General features: G+C 48.9%; 1 protein-coding gene across 1 annotated transcript in view; it reads right to left on the bottom strand.

Moving 5' to 3' along the window:
* The window catches only part of kiaa1549lb (KIAA1549-like b), a 28,183-nt gene extending 8,260 nt beyond the window's left edge, over positions 1-19,923 (bottom strand). Inside the window, exons 1-13 of the mRNA XM_084682664.1 lie at positions 19,887-19,923; positions 19,432-19,565; positions 17,110-17,278; positions 13,679-13,738; positions 12,086-12,261; positions 11,112-11,283; positions 9,628-9,791; positions 9,491-9,526; positions 5,378-5,568; positions 2,529-2,641; positions 1,500-1,696; positions 1,097-1,308; positions 680-812 (exon numbers count right to left, since the gene is read on the bottom strand). Coding sequence (XP_084538790.1) covers positions 680-812; positions 1,097-1,308; positions 1,500-1,696; positions 2,529-2,641; positions 5,378-5,568; positions 9,491-9,526; positions 9,628-9,791; positions 11,112-11,283; positions 12,086-12,261; positions 13,679-13,738; positions 17,110-17,278; positions 19,432-19,565; positions 19,887-19,908 — 1,779 coding nt within the window. The 5' untranslated portion in view covers positions 19,909-19,923. The remainder of the gene's footprint in view (positions 1-679; positions 813-1,096; positions 1,309-1,499; positions 1,697-2,528; positions 2,642-5,377; positions 5,569-9,490; positions 9,527-9,627; positions 9,792-11,111; positions 11,284-12,085; positions 12,262-13,678; positions 13,739-17,109; positions 17,279-19,431; positions 19,566-19,886) is intronic.
* Between the last annotated feature and the right edge of the window lie 77 nt (positions 19,924-20,000).

The following is a 20,000-nucleotide window of genomic DNA, read 5'->3' as shown; positions in this document are numbered from 1 at the left end:
GGTATAGACTCAGTGTGGGGTAGAGACTCAGTGTGGGGTATAGACTCAGTGTGGGGTATAGACTCGGTGTGGGGTATAGACTCAGCGTGGGGTATAGACTCAGCGTGGGGTAGAGACTCAGTGTGGGGTATAGACTCAGTGTGGGGTATAGACTCGGTGTGGGGTATAGACTCAGTGTGGGGTAGAGACTCAGTGTGGGGTATAGACTCAGTGTGGGGTATAGACTCGGTGTGGGGTATAGACTCAGTGTGGGGTATAGACTCAGCGTGGGGTAGAGACTCAGTGTGGGGTATAGACTCGGTGTGGGGTATAGACTCGGTGTGGGGTATAGACTCGGTGTGGGGTATAGACTCGGTGTGGGGTATAGACTCAGCGTGGGGTATAGACTCAGCGTGGGGTAGAGACTCAGTGTGGGGTATAGACTCGGTGTGGGGTATAGACTCGGTGTGGGGTATAGACTCGGTGTGGGGTATAGACTCGGTGTGGGGTATAGACTCAGTGTGGGGTATAGACTCGGTGTGGGGTAGAGACTCAGTGTGGGGTATAGACTCAGTGTGGGGTATAGACTCAGTGTGGGGTATAGACTCGGTGTGGGGTATAGACTCAGTGTGGGGTAGAGACTCAGTGTGGGGTATAGACTCAGTGTGGGGTATAGACTCAGTGTGGGGTAGAGACTCACGTCGTAGCCGTTATTACGGATGCCTCTCCGAGGTCGTTCCCTCATGACCAGCAGGTCCATCTCCGTCCCTCCAGGACTGGGGCTGTTCAGGCTCTGCCTGCTGCGATAGGCTGGCTGTCTCACCTGCGAGTGCCTGCCAATCAGATGCCAGATGTTCAGACTGACCAATTCAGGACAAGCTCAAATGGAGCATATCCAATCCCATGTCTGTGTGTGTGTGTGTATGAAAGTGTGTTTGTGTGTGTATGGAGGTGTGTGTGTATGTGTGTATGGAGGTGTGTGTGTCTGGTCTGTAGGGCCATTTACATATCCTTCTAACCACATGACTTTCATCACTTTCACTAACCCTAACCCTCCTCCTCACTCTTAAAATACTATTGAATCAAATATAATCTACCCTCCCCCTCCCCTTCTCACCTCCGGCGGGACTTGACGTAGGTGGAGCCCCGGTCGTCCTGGGTGTCTGGGGGGCCCACTGGCTCGGCCCCCGGGCCCCCAGGCCTCAGTCCCAGGCCGCGGGTGCTTCCGTCCCCAGAGGGGAAGTCGTAGTAGCCTTTCCTCTTGGCCTTCAGCCTCAGCTTGTTCCTGTAGTGCTCAATGTCTGACTTCTGTTTCAGGGCCAGGTTCACCTGGGGGGGAGGGGGGGGGGGGAGTGAGTGTGTGTGTGGGGAGGGGGGGGGAGTGAGTGTGTGTGTGGGGAGGGGGGGTGTGTGCATGTGTGTGGGGTGTGTTGAAGGTACCATGTCAGTGTTTAACCTCTCTCTGTGTGTTTGTGTGTCGGGGTGACATGCCAGTGTGTGTGTGTGTGTGTGTGTCTGACCTCCCCGTTGACGATGGCTGAGTCTTGACTGCGTTCGGAGGAGGTGGGGTGAGAGTAGGGAGGCCCCGCCCCCAGGGGAGGCCCCGCCCGCAGAGGAGGCCCCGCCCCCAGAGGAGGCCCCGCCCCCAGAGGAGGCCCAACCCCCAGGGGCTTTATGGAGATTAGCTGCAGTGAACCAGAGGAGGTGTCGTACGGATCTGACACAACACACACAACACACACAACACACACAACACACACAACACACACAACACACACAACAGCACATCCAAGATAAAGGTTTCAATCATGTTCGAATATCACAACAATTAAAAAACATATTTTCTGACCAGTAATTAGATCTTCGTTCTAGTTGTGGTTAGATATGTGGTTTTGTTTTTTGACGTTATTGTGTTAAACGTGGAGAATTAAATGGACATTTCTGTCGTTGACTTCAGTAAGTTGGACAAGTGGCATACTGACCTCTATAGTCACTGTGTGAATGATCTGAAGTTCTTAACCCTTCCTGTCGATTTATTTATAGTATTTGCTGTCCAGTTTAGACACATAACCATGTGACTTCTGACGTATGTTCTCACAAGAGGGAATCATGATCAGGAACGACGTTGTGACCTTTCAGCTCCCTCCCTCCCTCCCTCCAGCCAGTCCAGGGGTTTGACTATGCCAAGCAGCACCTGGGCCAGCAGGGTGGTGATGAGGAGGCCTCCCTCCCTCTCTCCCTCTCTCCCTCTCTCCCTCTCTCCCTCTCTCCCTCCCTCCCTCCCTCCCTCCCTCCCTCCCTCCCTCTCTCTCTCTCTCTCTCTCTCTCTCTCTCTCTCTCTCCCTCCCTCCCTCCCTCCCTCTCTCTCTCTCTCTCTCTCTCTCTCTCTCTCTCTCTCTCTCTCTCTCTCTCTGTGTGAGCCACACTGACAGACAATATCATGTCAGCACACTGTCTGTCTCATTCATATTCATCAGGTCCACCTATCTGGTTACTGCTGAGTAGACTGCTGTGTGTGTGTCTGTGTGTGTCTGTGTGTGTGTGCTCACCGCTCCTCTTGTTCCTCTCCTCCTTTGTGACTTTCTGCAGCGTGGAGCCTCTTCCAGAGTTCAGCCTCTCTGATTCGTTACTGATGACGGAACCGTCCTCGCTCGGCAACCTGCTTAGAGTAACCATAGCAACAGGAGCAGCGGTTAGCGCCGGGCTCATCCCACTCAGACAGTGGTGAAGTCCTCTCCCCCCCCACCCCACCCCTCCTCTTCCTCTTCCTGTTCTTCCTGTCCTTCTAAGGGACATGGAAGGCTGGGGTTAGCTTATATTAGTCTATGTTAGACCCAGGGTTAGTCCTGTTAGACCCAGGGTTAGCCTCCATATTAGACCAAGGGTTAGTCCTGTTATACCCAGGGTTAGTCCTGTTAGACCCGGGGTTACTCCTGTTATACCCAGGGTTAGTCCTGTTAGACCCAGGGTTAGTCCTGTTAGGCCCAGGGTTAGTCATGTTAGACCCAGGGTTAGTCCTGTTAGGCCCAGGGTTACTCCTGTTATACCCAGGGTTAGTCCTGTTAGACCCAGGGTTAGTCCTGTTAGGCCCAGGGTTAGTCATGTTAGACCCAGGGTTAGTCCTGTTAGACCCAGGGTTACTCCTGTTAGACCCAGGGTTAGTCCTGTTAGACCCAGGGTTAGTCCTGTTAGACCCAGGGTTAGTCCTGTTAGACCCAGGGGAGGGTTGGGGAGGGCACACACACACAGGAAGCAGTGGACAGTACTTGGACCACTCTCCCAGGTTTTGTCATAGGCTCGTGGAGCATGTTTAAGGGATGTTTCATAACGAAGCAAAGGTAGCAGCTGACAGAGAAACTCCCAAAGGGTTATCTGAAGGTTGCTTCCAGGGTTTAGGAGCCCTAAGGAAGGAGGTACATTTAGCATGTAGGTCATTAAACAGGCTTGAGGACACGTGACAAGGCTGGCACAGTAAGGACAACCCAGGGAGAGACAAACCAGACATTTAAAACACGCCTAAATATCACCTGGCTATTGATTACATGACTCTCTCTCTCTCTCTCTCTCTCTCTCTCTCTATATATATATATATATATATATATATATGTCTGTGTGTGTTTTATGACTTTCATTTGCATGTTTATAGATGTGTCTAGAAGGCCTCCTCTCTGCAGAGAGAGGCGTTGACTTGCTGCTGTTTGGGAACACGACGCTTCTCCCTCCACTGGGCAGTGCTAACTTCATCCTGGTGTTGAGAGAGCAGGGGAGACAGAGAGCAGGAGAGACAGAGAGCAGGAGAGACAGAGAGCAGGAGAGACCGAGAGCAGGGGAGACAGAGAGCAGGAGAGACAGAGAGCAGGAGAGACAGAGAGCAGGGGGGACAGAGAGCAGGAGAGACAGAGAGCAGGAGAGACAAAGCAGGGGAGACAGAGAGCAGGAGAGACAGAGAGCAGGAGAGACAGAGAGCAGGAGAGACAGAGAGCAGGGGGGACAGAGAGCAGGAGAGACAGAGCAGGGGAGACAGAGAGCAGGAGAGACAGAGAGCGAGGCCTCGAGCGTCTCTCAAACTGCTCTTGATTAAAAGCTGCTAACAGCTAGCATGTACACGCACACACACACACACACACACACACTGCATGTACAGAGCGTGTGTGCATGTGTTTGTGTGTCTGAGTGTGTGTGTCTGAGTGTGTGTGTGAGTGTGTGCGTGTGAGCATGTGTGTGTGGCGATGGTTAGAAGGAGGGTCACGCTGTGTGATATAGCAGAGCTGGACTTTCTGTGGACTCAGCAAACGTCTGCCCTCATATCATCCGGACAGAACACGCCCTCACAGCAGGGAGAGAGAGATGGATGGTGCCTTCCTTTTGCTCAATCGGTCAATTTAGAAAATGTAAACCTCAACCCCCCCCCTGTCAAACCCCTCATAGTTCTTCACCCCTCCCCCCTCACTACCCCCTCACTACCCCCTCCCCCATTCCTCCATTCTCCACCCTGTAAATGTCATCTGAATAAATCCAGTTTTGCGCCGTGCATGAAAGACGCCGCCCTTTACTTGTCTTCCAAAGAAACTGTTCAGCATGATTAAGCCTGGTCGCTAACTACTCAGGGGTTTGGTTTGAGAAGAGGGTGTGGGGAGAGGAGAGAGGAGAGGAGAGGAGAAAAGAGAAGGAAAACGGAAGAAGAAATAGAATCTCTGCATCATCCACAGTTGACGTAGACTACCACAGTTGAACCTGACAACTCTTTATCTGAAGTCAAACGCTCTAACCACCGATCTAAACCCACACCTATGCTCAGCTCCCGCTGGGCCCAGTAGTGATGTCAGAGGCAGCTAATACAATACCCCGGGGAGAAACATACTCCACCTTTTCAAATCTGACATCAGCAAACTGGCTCTTACCCTGACACCCAATTCAACGGATAATAATTCCCAGAGGACCTCACTGAAGCCCTTTATATTATTCAGAGATAAGGCTTCTGTTTTTTGCTGGGTGTGTGGGTGTGACAATGGCAGTGCAAATGCCTTCCTGTAAAAGAAAAGATTCTTCCCCACTGCTAAATTTAGATTTGAAGTACACTGGCATGAAACAGTGGAAACCCAGACTAGAGCAACCAGAGCCTCTGCAGATGATCTCCCTGATCTCCCTTCACCTGCTGGAGAGAGCTGTTATCACCTCATGGGTTAGACTGGGTTTGGGTCGAGACAGTGGATGATGAGAAGGACAGACTTATCTTTCAGGTCCTGCCTACCCACGGTGCGTATTCAATGATGCCCTGTTTTTGTTTAGAAGATGCTTTCATCCAAAGCAGGGAAATTGAACCTGAGACCTCTTCACCTGCAGTAAATCACCTGTAAACATGGGCTGTAACCACTAAGCTGTCCCAGGTGCTGCCTACCTCTTGCGGAGGCCGGAGGTGAGCGTCTTCCTGCTGCTGGAGCCCTCCTGAGGGAGGCTCTTATCCAGGGTGAGGGGGGCGTCGCGGAGGGGCAGGGCGAGGGCCAGGGTGTCCACATGGACTGGGGAGGCCTCCTCATCACCACCCTGCTGGCCCAGGTGCTGCTTGGCATAGTCAAACCCCTGGACTGGCTGGAGGGAGGGAGGGAGGGAGGGAGGGAGGGAGGGAGGGAGGGAGGGAGGGAGGGAGGGAGGGAGGGAGGGAGGGAGGGAGGGAGGGAGGGAGGGAGGGAGTGGGGGTGGGGGTAAGGCGAGGCGAGGCGAGGCGAGGCGAGGTAAAAAACAGGTTAAAGAAGGCCAGGATTGAATACGTCTGATAGTCTTCACATATATACTGAACACACACTGTCTTTGGACTGTGGGCCGATCTTTTAATGGCCAAGTTAAACATGCAGCTTTTCAGTGATCTTGAAAGACTTAAAGAACATTGCTGCATGTATTAATGGACGACACTGTGCCTTGAACTCTGTAAACATTGATTTCATCAAGAGAATCTTTAAATCCTTCTCTTTTCCAGCTGCTATAAACGTCCCAGCAGGACAGAGACAGCTCAATCCAGTCGGACGTTTGAAAGCGTTTAGCTGCAGAAGATTAAAGACATGCTTCCATATTATCTGCTTCACCTCTCACAAGATGTTCCCAAAATTAAATATAACAGCAAGGGCCAAGGATATACCACAGACACACGCAAACACACACACATGCACACACACACACACACACACACAGACACACACAGACACACACACACACACACACACACACACGCCCAGAGAAAGACACACAGAGACCCTCCCAACACACTCACACACAAAGACTCTCACGTATTCGTAAAAGATTCAGAAGTGCTTTCTACAGTCTGTCGTTGTCTGTCAGCCACAGGTCAGTGCTCCTCTGCAAGCTTTCGAGAGTCAATCTGCCCTCGACTGAATCACCTCCACAAACACAGGCTGAGGTGTAAGTGTTTTCACTGAGGCTGAGAGTGGAGGCATGACACACACACACACACACACACACACACTGAGGCTGAGAGTGGAGGCATGACACACACACACACACACACACACACACACACACACACTGAGGCTGAGAGTGCCTGCAGGGATCTGCAGGTTGTTTGAGGTAAGAGACCACATGCTATCTCTGCAGACAAGGAGAGGAGAGACCAGAACAGATCCAAACAGGAGAGGCACTGAGAAGAGAGACCAGGGGAGAGACCAGAGAGACACTGAGAGCAGAGGGGGATACTATTAGTATGAGATGCATAACCTTATGCATCTGTCTAGCCCTACCAGGAGTCTCATCCCTCAAAACACACACACACACGTACACACAGCCACACACACACACACAGGTATCAGAAACCTCCATCATAATATTGTTCCTTGTTACTTCTTATCTCCCAGGAGAACCCCGGAGGTTTGGGAATGTGGTTGTAGTGTGTGTGAGTGTGAGTCTGGAAAAGACTGGAAAAACCTTGCTTTACAAAAACACAGTCTATAAAGGGATAAAAAAAAAATGTAAACAACTTAACAACTCTCCTCATTGCACAGTTCAAATCCCACAGAGTCAGTGACATTGTCAAAGGGCTCATCATATCTCAGCAGACGCTACGTACAGGGGGATTTGAACCATACGCCTCACGACTGGCAGTGATACACTCTAACTGCTGAACTACACCCATCAGGATTACATGAAGAGGTTGAGTGATAAACATGGAGTAAGCAGATAGTGTATGCAGAGCCCTGCACTGAAGCAGGTTAAAACAGACTGAGACCTTCACACAGCCTCAGAGTGTGATGTTAATACTGTACGTACTGAACACTACAGCACAGTCAACATACTGAACACTACAGCACAGTCAACATACTGAACACTACAGCACAGTCAACATACTGAACATTACAGCACAGTCAACATACTGAACACTACAGCACAGTCAACATACTGAACACTACAGCACAGTCAACATACTGAACACTACAGCACAGTCAACATACTGAACACTACAGCACAGTCAACATACTGAACACTACAGCACAGTCAACATACTGAACACTACAGCACCGTCAACATACTGAACACTACAGCACAGTCAACATACTGAACACTACAGCACAGTCAACATACTGAACACTACAGCACAGTCAACATACTGAACACTACAGCACAGTAAACACACTGAACACTACAGCACAGTCAACATACTGAACACTACAGCACAGTCAACATACTGAACACTACAGCACAGTCAACATACTGAACACTACAGCACCGTAAACATACTGAACACTACAGCACCGTCAACATACTGAACACTACAGCACAGTCAACATACTGAACACTACAGCACAGTAAACACACTAAACACTACAGCACAGTCAACATACTGAACACTACAGCACAGTCAACATACTGAACACTACAGCACAGTCAACATACTGAACACTACAGCACAGTCTCCATTTTTCCCAGGATAGCAAGGTGAAGCACCGTAAAGGCATTAGCCTGGATCTGCCATAGTTTGATGTAGTGGTAGTGTGTGTGTGTGTGTGTGTGTGTGTGCATGTGGTTGTGTGTGTGTTGTCAGTAACCTACTTCCTCGAGCTTTAGAGGAGACCCTTTGACCTTGCTGTTGCAATTTAGAGCAAATGTTTCTGAAACACACACACAAGTATACACACACACACACACAGGCCTTCACACACTGAAGTTCACCAGGCCTAAGAACATAAACAGCAAATCAATTCAACTCGCCACGGCATTTCTTTACACTCCTGTTTGCGTTTCAGACGGCAGGACAAACTAGCTGTCAGAGAGCAGCTGAACAAGGTCGCCCATTAGCCTACTGATCCCAGACGGAGCTGCAGACAGATGGAATGGAATATAGATCTGCTTCATAATAACTTACACTCTACATGGAATATAGATCTTCTTCATAATAACTTACACTCTACATGGAATATAGATCTGCTTCATAATAACTTACACTCTACATGGAATATAGATCTGCTTCATAAAAATTTACACTCTACATGGAATATAGATCTGCTTCATAATAACTTACACTCTACATGGAATATAGATCTGCTTCATAAAAATTTACACTCTACATGGAATATAGATCTGCTTCATAATAACTTACACTCTACATGGAATATAGATCTGCTTCATAATAACTTACACTCTACATGGAATATAGATCTGCTTCATAATAATTTACACTCTACATGGAATATAGATCTGCTTCATAATAATTTACACTCTACATGGAATATAGATCTGCTTCATAATAATTTACACTCTACATGGAATATAGATCTGCTTCATAATAACTTACACTCTACATGGAATATAGATCTGCTTCATAATAACTTACACTCTACATGGAATATAGATCTGCTTCATAAAAATTTACACTCTCCATGGAATATAGATCTGCTTCATAATAATTTACACTCTACATGGAATATAAATCTGCTTCATAATAATTTACACTCTACATGGAATATAGATCTGCTTCATAATAATTTACACTCTACATGGAATATAGATCTGCTTCATAATAATTTACACTCTACATGGAATATAGATCTGCTTCATAATAATTTACACTCTACATGGAATATAGATCTGCTTCATAAAAATTTACACTCTACATGGAATATAGATCTGCTTCATAATAATTTACACTCTACATGGAATATAGATCTGCTTCATAATAATTTACACTCTACATGGAATATAGATCTGCTTCATAATAATTTACACTCTACATGGAATATAGATCTGCTTTATAATAACTTACATTGTTCATGGAGGATAGAAATGAAATTGATATCAAGTCAATAAAATGTGTTTCTTTTTTGGGGGATGGTAGAGTGCGAGGGTTTGTGTGTGTCTGTGTGTGTGTCTGTGTGTGTGTCTGTGTGTGTGTATGTGTGTCTGTGGTAGTGTGTATAAAGTTACGACGATTCTGACTGACAGGGGCCCCCCAGAAAATAGGTGCCCCTGTGCCCCTGTGCCCCTGTGTGTGTGTGTGAAGTGAAGGTACCTGGTGATAGTAGCCCACATCCCTGCGATACACCGTCTGAAGACACAAACAGAAACAGACAGGGTTTCAGCATCTCTCTGGCTTGCAGTGTGTGTGTGTGTGTGTGTGTGTGTGTGTGTGTGTGTGTGTGTGCAAACCTTAGCTCGGGGGTTAAGGTTGCCAACGGCGTCGGCCTTGAAGTCGCTCTTGTTCTTCCTGCACAGCACAGCGGTGATGATGAGGATGATGAGGGTTACCACGCCGATGGGCGCCATTACCGCAGCGATGATCCACAGGTTGTTAGGCGGGTTCTTGACCACAGCTGATGAGGGATGAGCAACTTAACACACGTGTTTAGGAGGTGTGTGTGTGTGTGTGTGGAGTGTGTGTGTGTGTGTGTGTGTGGAATGTGTGTGTGTGTGTGTGTGTGGAGTGTGGAGTGTGTGTGTGTGTATGTGTGTGTGGAGTGTGGAGTGTGTGTGTGTGTGTGTGTGTGTGGAGTGTGTACATATGCATGGGTCAGTAAGAGCATAGTGTGAAGACCACACACACACACGTGCAAACATACACACAGTAGATCTATCCCTCGTGTATTTGGAGTGTTTGAAAATCCATAAGGCATTTACCAGTATCCCTCCTCTCTGTATCTCGATGTTTCTGTCTCGGTTCCACTCTCTTCACAGCCATCTCTCTCTCCCCACATTCTCCATCTCTCTCTCCCCTTATTCTCCATCTCTCTGTCCCCACATTCTCCATCTCTCTCTCCCCACACTCTCCATCTCTCTCTACCCACACTCTCTGCATCTCTCTCTCCCCAAACTCTCTGCACACACACTTTCTCCTACTCGCTCTCTCTTCTCTCTCTCCTTCCTTCTCTTTTTCTGCAGTGGGAGATGTGAGCTGAAGCACATCAGAGCGATCATGTGGAGGAGGAGATTGTCTCTGCTTGTCTATCTACTGGAACATCTTCCTCTCTCATCTCTCTCCCTCTTCTCTCCATTCTTAATATTCAGACCAGCAGTCTCTCCTCTGTTCCTCTCATCAGGAGTTGGTGGATGGAGAGGAAGAGACAGAGAGACTTAGAGAAACAGACAGGCAGACAGAACTACTAAAAGAGAGAGAGAAACAGAGAGAGCAAGAGAGAGAAACAGAGAAACAGAGGAAGAGAAAGAGAGAGATGTAGAAACAGAGAGAGGTAGACAGAGAGAAAGTGAGACAGACAGAAATAGGGAGGGAGAGGGGTAGAGAGAGAGGGCGGTATAGATAGGGAGGGAGGTAGAGAGAGGATGGGAGGTAGAGAGAGCGGGGAGAGAGAGCGGGAAGAGAGAGGGAGGGCGGTGAGAGAGAGGGAGAGCGGTAGAGATAGGGAAGGAGGTAGAGATAGGGAGGAAGGAAGAAAGAGAGGGAGAGAGAGAGAGAGAGAGAGAGAGAGAGAGAGAGAGAGAGAGAGAGAGACACAGAGAGAGAGAGAGAGAGAGACAGAGAGAGAGAGAGAGAGAGAGAGAGAGAGAGAGAGAGAGAGAGAGAGAGAGACAGAGAGAGAGAGAGAGAGAGAGAGAGAGAAACAGAGAGAGAGAGACAGGGACAGAGAGACAGAGAGAGACAGGGAGAGAGATACAGAGACAGGGAGAGCAATACGTACGGTCTGCCTGCAGAAGGATGAAGTAACCCAGGGTGAGAGCCATGGTCTGGGAGTCCACTGTGTTTAGCATCTTGGCGGCGGTGGTGCCGGCTAGCGGGACCCCGTTCTCCTGGACGTAGTAGGTCATCTCCACGGGGTTCCTGGCCGCTGACACCCACCGGATCCCCACCATCTGGGAAATTTACAACTGTGTCAGTCACTAGCGTAGCGTAGCATAGCATAACATACAGTGTCAGTGACTAGGGTAGCGTAGGGTAGCATAACATACTGTGTCAGTGACTAGCGTAGCGTAGCATAACATACTGTGTCAGTGACTAGCGTAGCGTAGTTATAGCGTATAATAACATAGCATACTACAGAATAATACACCGGTCTCACCACAGAAAACAAACGTTTTTTATAGAATGACAGTATAGTGTAGGGTAGAATAGGCAGTATATCATCACCAGGTATGTGTCTACATAATAAATGTCATCAAGGGAGAGAATTGACAGAGCGACAGAGAGAGCGAGTGCGACGCAGCATGAGGAAAGCCTGTTAGTTTAACCCACTCCTCCCAGTTAACATCAAACACTTAAATAATGCGGAGAGCAGCAACAAGCTTCCTCTAGAACAGTCAACCTCTGGCTTATTTGATGAGCAATTAGTAGATAATATGTCTAAAGTACCCCTAATTAACTCAAACGGAGTGTGTGTGTGTCAGCGTGTGTGTTTGTTTTTGTGAGTGTGTGTTAATGCTTGCTTTCTGTCGTGTTTTTCCACTCCATAATTCATGGCTTACGAATGGAAGCAAGCCAACAACATCCAGCAATTTTTTTTTGCTTCCTCTCACACACACACATAGGCACACATACAGACACACACACACACACACATACAGACAGACACACACAGACGAGTACCGTCCTGCAAGAGCAAGAGGGACCCCATGGGGCCCCCCCTGGCTGGGTGTCGTCCCTGCTCTGCCCCCTCACCTGGACGGTGTAGCGCTCCACGGTGGTGGCCCTCCGCAGGCGTGTGCCCTGCTGCCCGGCCTGCTGCCCGGCCTGCTGCCCGGCCAACACAAACAGCTCAGCCAGCCTCTGCTCCATCAGGCTGGCAAAGCTCTGGTACTGGAGCCCTAGGGAGGAGTTGGACACATCCTGGATCACTGTGGAGGGGGGAGAGGGAGGAGAGGGGAGAGAGGGGAGAGGGGCGAGGGGGGAGACAGGGGAGAGGGTGGAGAGGGGAGAGAGGGGAGAGGGTGGAGAGGGGGGAGAGGGGGGAGAGGGGGGAGAGGGGGGAGAGGGGAGAGGGGGGAGAGGGGGGAGGGGGGAGAGGGGGGAGAGGGGAGAGGGGGGAGAGGGGAGAGAGGGGGGAGAGAGAGAGCAGGAAGAAATGGAGGGGGAGAAAGAAGGGGAGAGAAAAGGGGGCGGGGGTTGATTGGGAAGAGGGGAGGACATCAGCCAAAGTGAGAGTAATGGAGGAGGAAGGAGGAGAGAGAGAGAACAGTGAGATGGAGAAGAGAAAGAGAGAGAGAGAGAGAGAGAGAGAGAGAGAGAGAGAGTGAGAGAGAGAGAGAGAGAGAGAGAGAGAGAGAGAGAGAGAGAGAGAGAGAGAGAGAGTGAGAGAGAGAGAGAGAGAGAGAGAGAGAGAGAGAGAGTGAGTGAGTGAGAGAGAGAGAGAGAGAGAGAGTGAGAAAGAGAGAGAGAGAGTGAGAGAGAGAGAGAGAGAGAGAGAGAGAGAGAGAGAGAGAGAGAGAGAGAGAGAGAGAGAGAGAGAGAGGTAAGTGCATTGTGGGAGGGATGGAGAGAATAGTAGGGAGCAGAGGGGGGTGTTGGGAGAGACAGGAGCCCTGGTTATTTATCTTGTTCAGAGGAAGTAAATCCCATTATCCAGGCCTGACCTTGCTCTCCGTCTCCCGCTCCAGCAAGCACAGGGTTAACCCCGCCACATACACTTACACTGACAAGCCCCTCCATGGAGACAGACAGAGAGGACACGGATACACACACTCTCATACTGTATCAACACACACACACACACACTCATACTGTATCAACACACACACACACTCATCCTGTATCAACACACACACACACACTCATACTGTATCAACACACACACACACATAAACCCTGTTAGCCATGCTTAACCCCTCTATTTATCACAGCGACATGAGGATATGACATCACAAAACATTTTCTCTACAGAACACAATCACTGCTATCACCATGTCGCACGCTAACACTAATCAACATCATTAATCAATGTAGTAACCTGATGTCAAATAAAAATACAACAATTATATTATCCTTGATACAGTCACCCATATTACAATAACACATATTAGCATTCCAAAGTTAGCTTCACATAAAATAGCGTAGAATATGACACAGAGAGGAGACTACTGGAGGGTGTGTTGTCAGTAGATCCTAAATTATTTAAAAGTTAACTGTAGGAGTATAAATAAGTTGAGATTTTCACATGCAACAACAACCGCAGAGTAGGAGAAAGACTATGTTGCTGGAATGTGATGGTTTCCTAGGCCACCACTGGGCCAATGGTAGAAGGGATGGGATCCCTACCTGTGATTACCCAGAAGTCTCTAGTGGATGTGGAGGTGTTCAGGTTGTGGTACTCCAAAGCTGGAGGAGAGAAAACGATGTCAGCTGGGGGGGTTTCGGTAAAAAAGTCTTAAGACAGTTTGATGTTACTGGGTGCCTTTCAACAGGACCAACGTTTCCATATGAGTGTGACTGGACGCGTCTAAAGCCATTTCCCAGCTGGATCAGAGAGCTTCTGTTCAGGGTCGAAAACCAGCTTCTGTGGAGTCTCTCATGTTAAAACTTGCAGCTTAGAACGTCATTATCACACTGTGTCACAGTGTCTCAGCAGTACACAGGCAGCTTTGGCTGAGAGAGTCTTGCAAGCAAGAGGCTGAGGGTGTTAAGCTGCCCCCCCCCCCCCCCTCCTCACACACACACACACACCAGTCTGGGCCCATGTTCTTCTTCAGCTCGCTTACATATTTCCTGCCTGATTAACTTCCTATTCTGGCGGCTGGTGCAGGGTTTTGGGGAATGCTGTATCACTGGCTCGTAAAATGACACTAGCTGCTGAAATGTAAACTCTGTAAACTCTGACACGGCCCAAATATTTTCGTAGCACACTTTCTTCTTGCCAGAGCAGGGAGAGAAAGTGAGAGAGAGAAAGAGAAAGCGAGGGAGGGAAGGAAAGAGAGTGATGACAGAGAGAGAGACAGAGACAGAGAGAGAGGGAGGGAGGGAGGAAGAGAGAGAGAGAGACTTTGACTTTTAAAGATACCTTTTCATGGGCAGTTAGAACTGCCAGCCAACCAAGCTGTTTCACCACACCAAGGAAGGAGGAGAGGGAGAGAGAAAGAGAGAGAGAGAGACAGAGAGACAGAGAGACAGAGAGAGTGATGAGAGAGAGTGATGAGAGAGAGTGATGAGAGAGAGTGATGAGAGAGAGTGATGAGAGAGAGAGAGAGAGAGAGAGAGAGACAGAGAGACAGAGAGAGTGATGAGAGAGAGAGAGAGAGAGAGTGATGAGAGAGAGTGATGAGAGAGAGTGATGAGAGAGAGAGACAGAGAGAGTGATGAGAGAGAGTGATGAGAGAGAGTGATGAGAGAGAGTGATGAGAGAGAGAGAGACAGAGAGACAGAGAGAGTGATGAGAGAGAGTGATGAGAGAGAGAGACAGAGAGACAGAGAGAGTGATGAGAGAGAGAGACAGAGAGAGTGATGAGAGAGAGTGATGAGAGAGAGTGATGAGAGAGAGAGACAGAGAGAGTGATGAGAGAGAGAGATGAGAGAGAGAGAGAGAGAGAGAGAGAGACAGAGAGACAGAGAGAGTGATGAGAGAGAGAGAGAGAGAGTGATGAGAGAGAGTGATGAGAGAGAGTGATGAGAGAGAGAGACAGAGAGAGTGATGAGAGAGAGTGATGAGAGAGAGTGATGAGAGAGAGTGATGAGAGAGAGAGAGACAGAGAGACAGAGAGAGTGATGAGAGAGAGTGATGAGAGAGAGAGACAGAGAGACAGAGAGAGTGATGAGAGAGAGAGACAGAGAGAGTGATGAGAGAGAGTGATGAGAGAGAGTGATGAGAGAGAGAGACAGAGAGAGTGATGAGAGAGAGAGACAGAGAGAGTGATGAGAGAGAGTGATGAGAGAGAGAGACAGAGAGAGTGATGAGAGAGAGTGATGAGAGAGAGAGATAAGAGAGAGTGATGAGAGAGAGTGATGAGAGAGAGTGATGAGAGAGAGAGAGAGAGAGAGAGACAGAGAGACAGAGAGAGTGATGAGAGAGAGTGATGAGAGAGAGAGACAGAGAGAGTGATGAGAGAGAGTGATGAGAGAGAGAGAGAGAGAGAGACAGAGAGACAGAGAGAGTGATGAGAGAGAGAGAGAGAGAGAGAGAGAGACAGAGAGACAGAGAGAGTGATGAGAGAGAGAGAGGGTCAGGACCTCAGAGGCAGCATCAGTTTAACCCTGGCCAGCGGTAGCACCAGCGGTAGCACCAGCGGTAGCACCAGCGGTAGCACCAGCGGTAGCACCAGCAGTAGCACCAGCAGTAGCACCAGCAGTAGCACCAGCAGTAGCACCACACAGAATCCTAATCTGTAACAACGCCTCACATAAACCAGTGTCTAACTGTGTAAGAGCCTGAGGAGACACATTCTAAGAAGCCCAATCATTCTCAGAGCAGGAAATGAGGAAGAGAATTTCTGAGAAATCAGAACCGATAGAATAGAGGATAGTTGTGAACCACTCGCTGAATTACAGACGCTTGCATTTGATTGTCCGCCGGTCTTGGACTGAAGTATTTCTATCTTGTGTTTGAGCTGCAGACTTTGAAAACAAACACGTGTTTGTCTGTTCCACAGAGACCAAACCGACCGAAGAAATCAGAAAAGAAACAAAGATGTCTGACAGCCGGCCGGAGATGGCGTGAGATCAGAGTCGTCTCTCAGAACACGGCCCGGGGTGCCAAACGTCCCACATGCTGAAAATACCCGTTCATTATTTAACACCTTCATTGGCTTTGAAGTGAGGAGCTGCTGTAAACATCTGCCAGAGCCCTTTCACACCTTTTTAATATAGAGTTTGTCCTTTTCCATGCTTTACTGGACAGTTGTTAAGTGAGGTGTGACAGGAAAGGCAGCGGGGGTAGAGATATGGGGAAAGACATGCAGTAAAGGGCCAAGGCGGGATTCAAAGAAGGCTACATGATTGATGGTTTTACCAAAGGTACAAAACTCACATCTTTCTACTCTCTACTAAATAATAATAAAGGCAGAAACGCCACAAAAAATATAGATAACATAAACATAGAGAGGGGTCAGCCTAGCGTTGGTTAGTGGCGAGCAGCGAGCCATCTGCTCAGCCTTCCTCCCCCTGCTGTTTACCCTCCCTCCCCCCCTGCCTCCCCCCCTGCCTCCCCCCCTACCCCCCTCCCTCCCTCCCCCTGCTGTTTACCCTCCCCTGCCTCCCTCTCACCACTCATCAGTGCTCTAAACAGGGGTAACACAGGGCAGAGTAGACAGGAGACTGGAGCAGGCTAGATAGACAGACTGGGTCCTCATAGAGGATTCAGAAGAACAGAAATGGCAACAGTTATCATTAAAATGTTTGTGCAGGGGTCAGGGGTGAAGGCAGGGGACACAGGGACTGTCACGAACATCCAATTATCCGCAGGCTGGCGAACGTTGCTCATGCTAATTGCAGAGGTCCATCTAAGGTTAGCGGTTAAATCAACCATGAGTGGTTGAGGTTGGATTTGAATGAAGCATTGGAGAGTCATCATGCAAAGAAAAGAGAGAAAGAAAGACAGGAGAAAGAGAATGAGAGAGGAGATAGAAAGAGAAAAGACAAAATGAGAGATGGAGAGAAAATGAGAAAGGAGGGGTGTAAAGCGGAGCGGAGTAAAGACGATCCCCCCTCTCCTCCTCTGACCCGAGACGGGAGGCTATCCCAGGATGCATTGCGTCACTTACGCTCTGCGATGGTGAGCGGAGGGTAGAACAGGAAGTAGCCCACCAGCTCGGCGCTCAACTGCACCAGCAGGCTGGCGGCGGCCGTGCCGTTCAGGAGGACGCTGCCGTTCTTCACCGTGTACACCAGAGAAACCGCCGGAGAACCGGGAACCTGGGAAACACTCAGAACCTGGAGCGAGAGGGGAGAGAGAGAGACAATCAGAACCTGAGGGAGAGAGGGAGAGAGAGGGACAATCAGAACCTGAGGGAGAGAGGGAGAGAGAGACACTCAGAACCTGAGGGAGAGAGAGAGACACTCAGAACCTGGAGCGAGAGGGGAGAGAGAGAGACAATCAGAACCTGAGGGAGAGAGGGAGAGAGAGAGACAATCAGAACCTGAGGGAGAGAGGGAGAGAGAGAGACAATCAGAACCTGAGGGAGAGAGGGAGAGAGAAACACTCAGAACCTGAGGGAGAGAGGGAGAGAGAGACACTCAGAACCTGAGGGAGAGAGAGAGACACTCAGAACCTGGAGCGAGAGGGGAGAGAGAGAGACAATCAGAACCTGAGGGAGAGAGGGAGAGAGAGAGACAATCAGAACCTGAGGGAGAGAGGGAGAGAGAAACACTCAGAACCTGAGGGAGAGAGAGAGACACTCAGAACCTGAGAGAGAGAGAGAGAGAGAGAGAGAGAGACACTCAGAACCTGAGGGAGAGAGGAGAGAGAGAGAGACACTCAGAACCTGAGGGAGAGAGACACACTCAGAACCTGAGGGAGAGAGACACTTGGAACCTAAGGGAGAGAGGGAGAGAGAGAGACACTCAGAACCTGAGGGAGAGAGGGAGAGAGAAACACTCAGAACCTGAGGGAGAGAGGAAGAGAGAGACACTCAGAACCTGAGGGAGAGAGAGAGACACTCAGAACCTGGAGCGAGAGGGGAGAGAGAGAGACAATCAGAACCTGAGGGAGAGAGGGAGAGAGAGAGACAATCAGAACCTGAGGGAGAGAGGGAGAGAGAAACACTCAGAACCTGAGGGAGAGAGAGAGACACTCAGAACCTGAGAGAGAGAGAGAGAGAGAGAGACACTCAGAACCTGAGGGAGAGAGGAGAGAGAGAGAGACACTCAGAACCTGAGGGAGAGAGACACACTCAGAACCTGAGGGAGAGAGACACTTGGAACCTAAGGGAGAGAGGGAGAGAGAGAGACACTCAGAACCTGAGGGATAGAGGGAGAGAGAGAGACACTCAGAACCAGGACCACATGGAGGGAGGGGGAGAGAGACAGAGAGGAAGAGAGAAACACAGAAAGAGAGAGACAGAGGAAGAGAGAGAGATGGAAAAATGAAGAGTATTCTTACTGTATGTACAGTAAATCCTTTGAAAAGATCCATCTCATTTGTGTAATGAAGCACACATCAGGTCATCTATCCATCTTGAAGCAGTTCCAGAACATCTGAATTCACTGTGTTCATACTGGCCGCGTCTTATTTGAACTGAAAGTAGGTTGAAAGCCATAAAGACGAAGAACGTCTGTCTGACTTGAAATTGGCAAGCCATCCATAGCTATTAAAGTGTTTGTAATATCAACTTTATGTGCCATACACACATAAAATTGCGTGTAATATAGGTCTAAACATTATTTTGATGCTCGTAAAAATTGTAGCAGAATAACATGTTCTTCCTCCAAACACAATCATGAAAAGCAGCAGGTGTCAGACCATACTCTTAGAAACCGATATTGTGCACCAGTTAAACCCTGCATCAACCCTGCATCAACCCTGCATCAACCCTGCTTCAACCCTGCATCAACCCTGCTCTCTCCTCCTTAGCACGCTCACACTAAAGAGGTTTGTTTGTGAAGGCCTGTGAGGTAAGATTTATAGATACAGCATGTGTAGTCAAACCATAACGGGATTCATACGAGTACTCATGCAGCCAAGAAGATCCTCACATCTGTAGCTTTCCTCATATGAGCTAAAGGTTGAAGAGACTAAAGATGTTATTGGTGTTTGGGGGGTACTGTCCTCTAAACATAAACAAGATAATAAAAGGTACTTTGGGGTGTTGGATGGGTAGGATAGAGGTAGAAAACAAGATCATTTAGCTGTAATTCAGAAGCTGAGTCACTTGGTCTCTGAGGTAGACAGGAAGACTGTTACAACCTCAGGAACAACTAGGAAGAAATACTTCAGAGGATAAGAGCACTGCTTGACATCCTCTACACTCTCTCACACACACACACACACACACACATCCTCCACACACACACACACACACACACACACACACAGCATGCTCGTCTCCCGCCACACCTGAGGGGCTGAGAGGAACAGGAGAGGATACCTGGACAGGGAGTCTGTTGTGGGCGTCCAGAACCTTGGCCTGGGCCTCGGAGAACACGTTCTCCAGCCTCTGTTCCATCATCTGGGAGAACCGGCACGAACGCGGGTCATCCCCCGCGCCCACAAACCTCAAAACTTCAGAGACAGAGAGAGAACAGTACAGAACATTAAAACAGAACACCTATAAAGACTAAATAAAACCCATAGCAGGGGAATACAACGCACTAGAGTACTGTATGACATCTGTGTTGAGAGCCGCATGCCCCAAAACACTGTCATCACATTTCAATACTCCCATCAGCGTTTCAAATGTGATGGCAGTGTTTCAAATTCAATGCTATTATTAAATGTGATTGCTATGCCATCTACCATCTACATCTAAAACACTATGTGTATCACTCCTACATGTTGTTTACGTGTGGATGACGTGTTGTTTTGATGTTGGACCCTGCTGACCTGTCTGAAGCAGAAGACCCATGGCTGGACCAGGTCTCCATAGCGACACGGGGCTGGGCAGCGCCGTTACCATGGGGAGGAACTGGCGCAGGTCAGCGATCAGCCTATCACGGC

The sequence above is a fragment of the Hypomesus nipponensis genome, chromosome 19, assembly GCF_054491055.1.
Source record: "Hypomesus nipponensis isolate SF chromosome 19, ASM5449105v1, whole genome shotgun sequence".
NCBI classification, from domain to species: domain Eukaryota; kingdom Metazoa; phylum Chordata; class Actinopteri; order Osmeriformes; family Osmeridae; genus Hypomesus; species Hypomesus nipponensis.
This window is presented reverse-complemented; position numbering and strand designations above follow the sequence as displayed.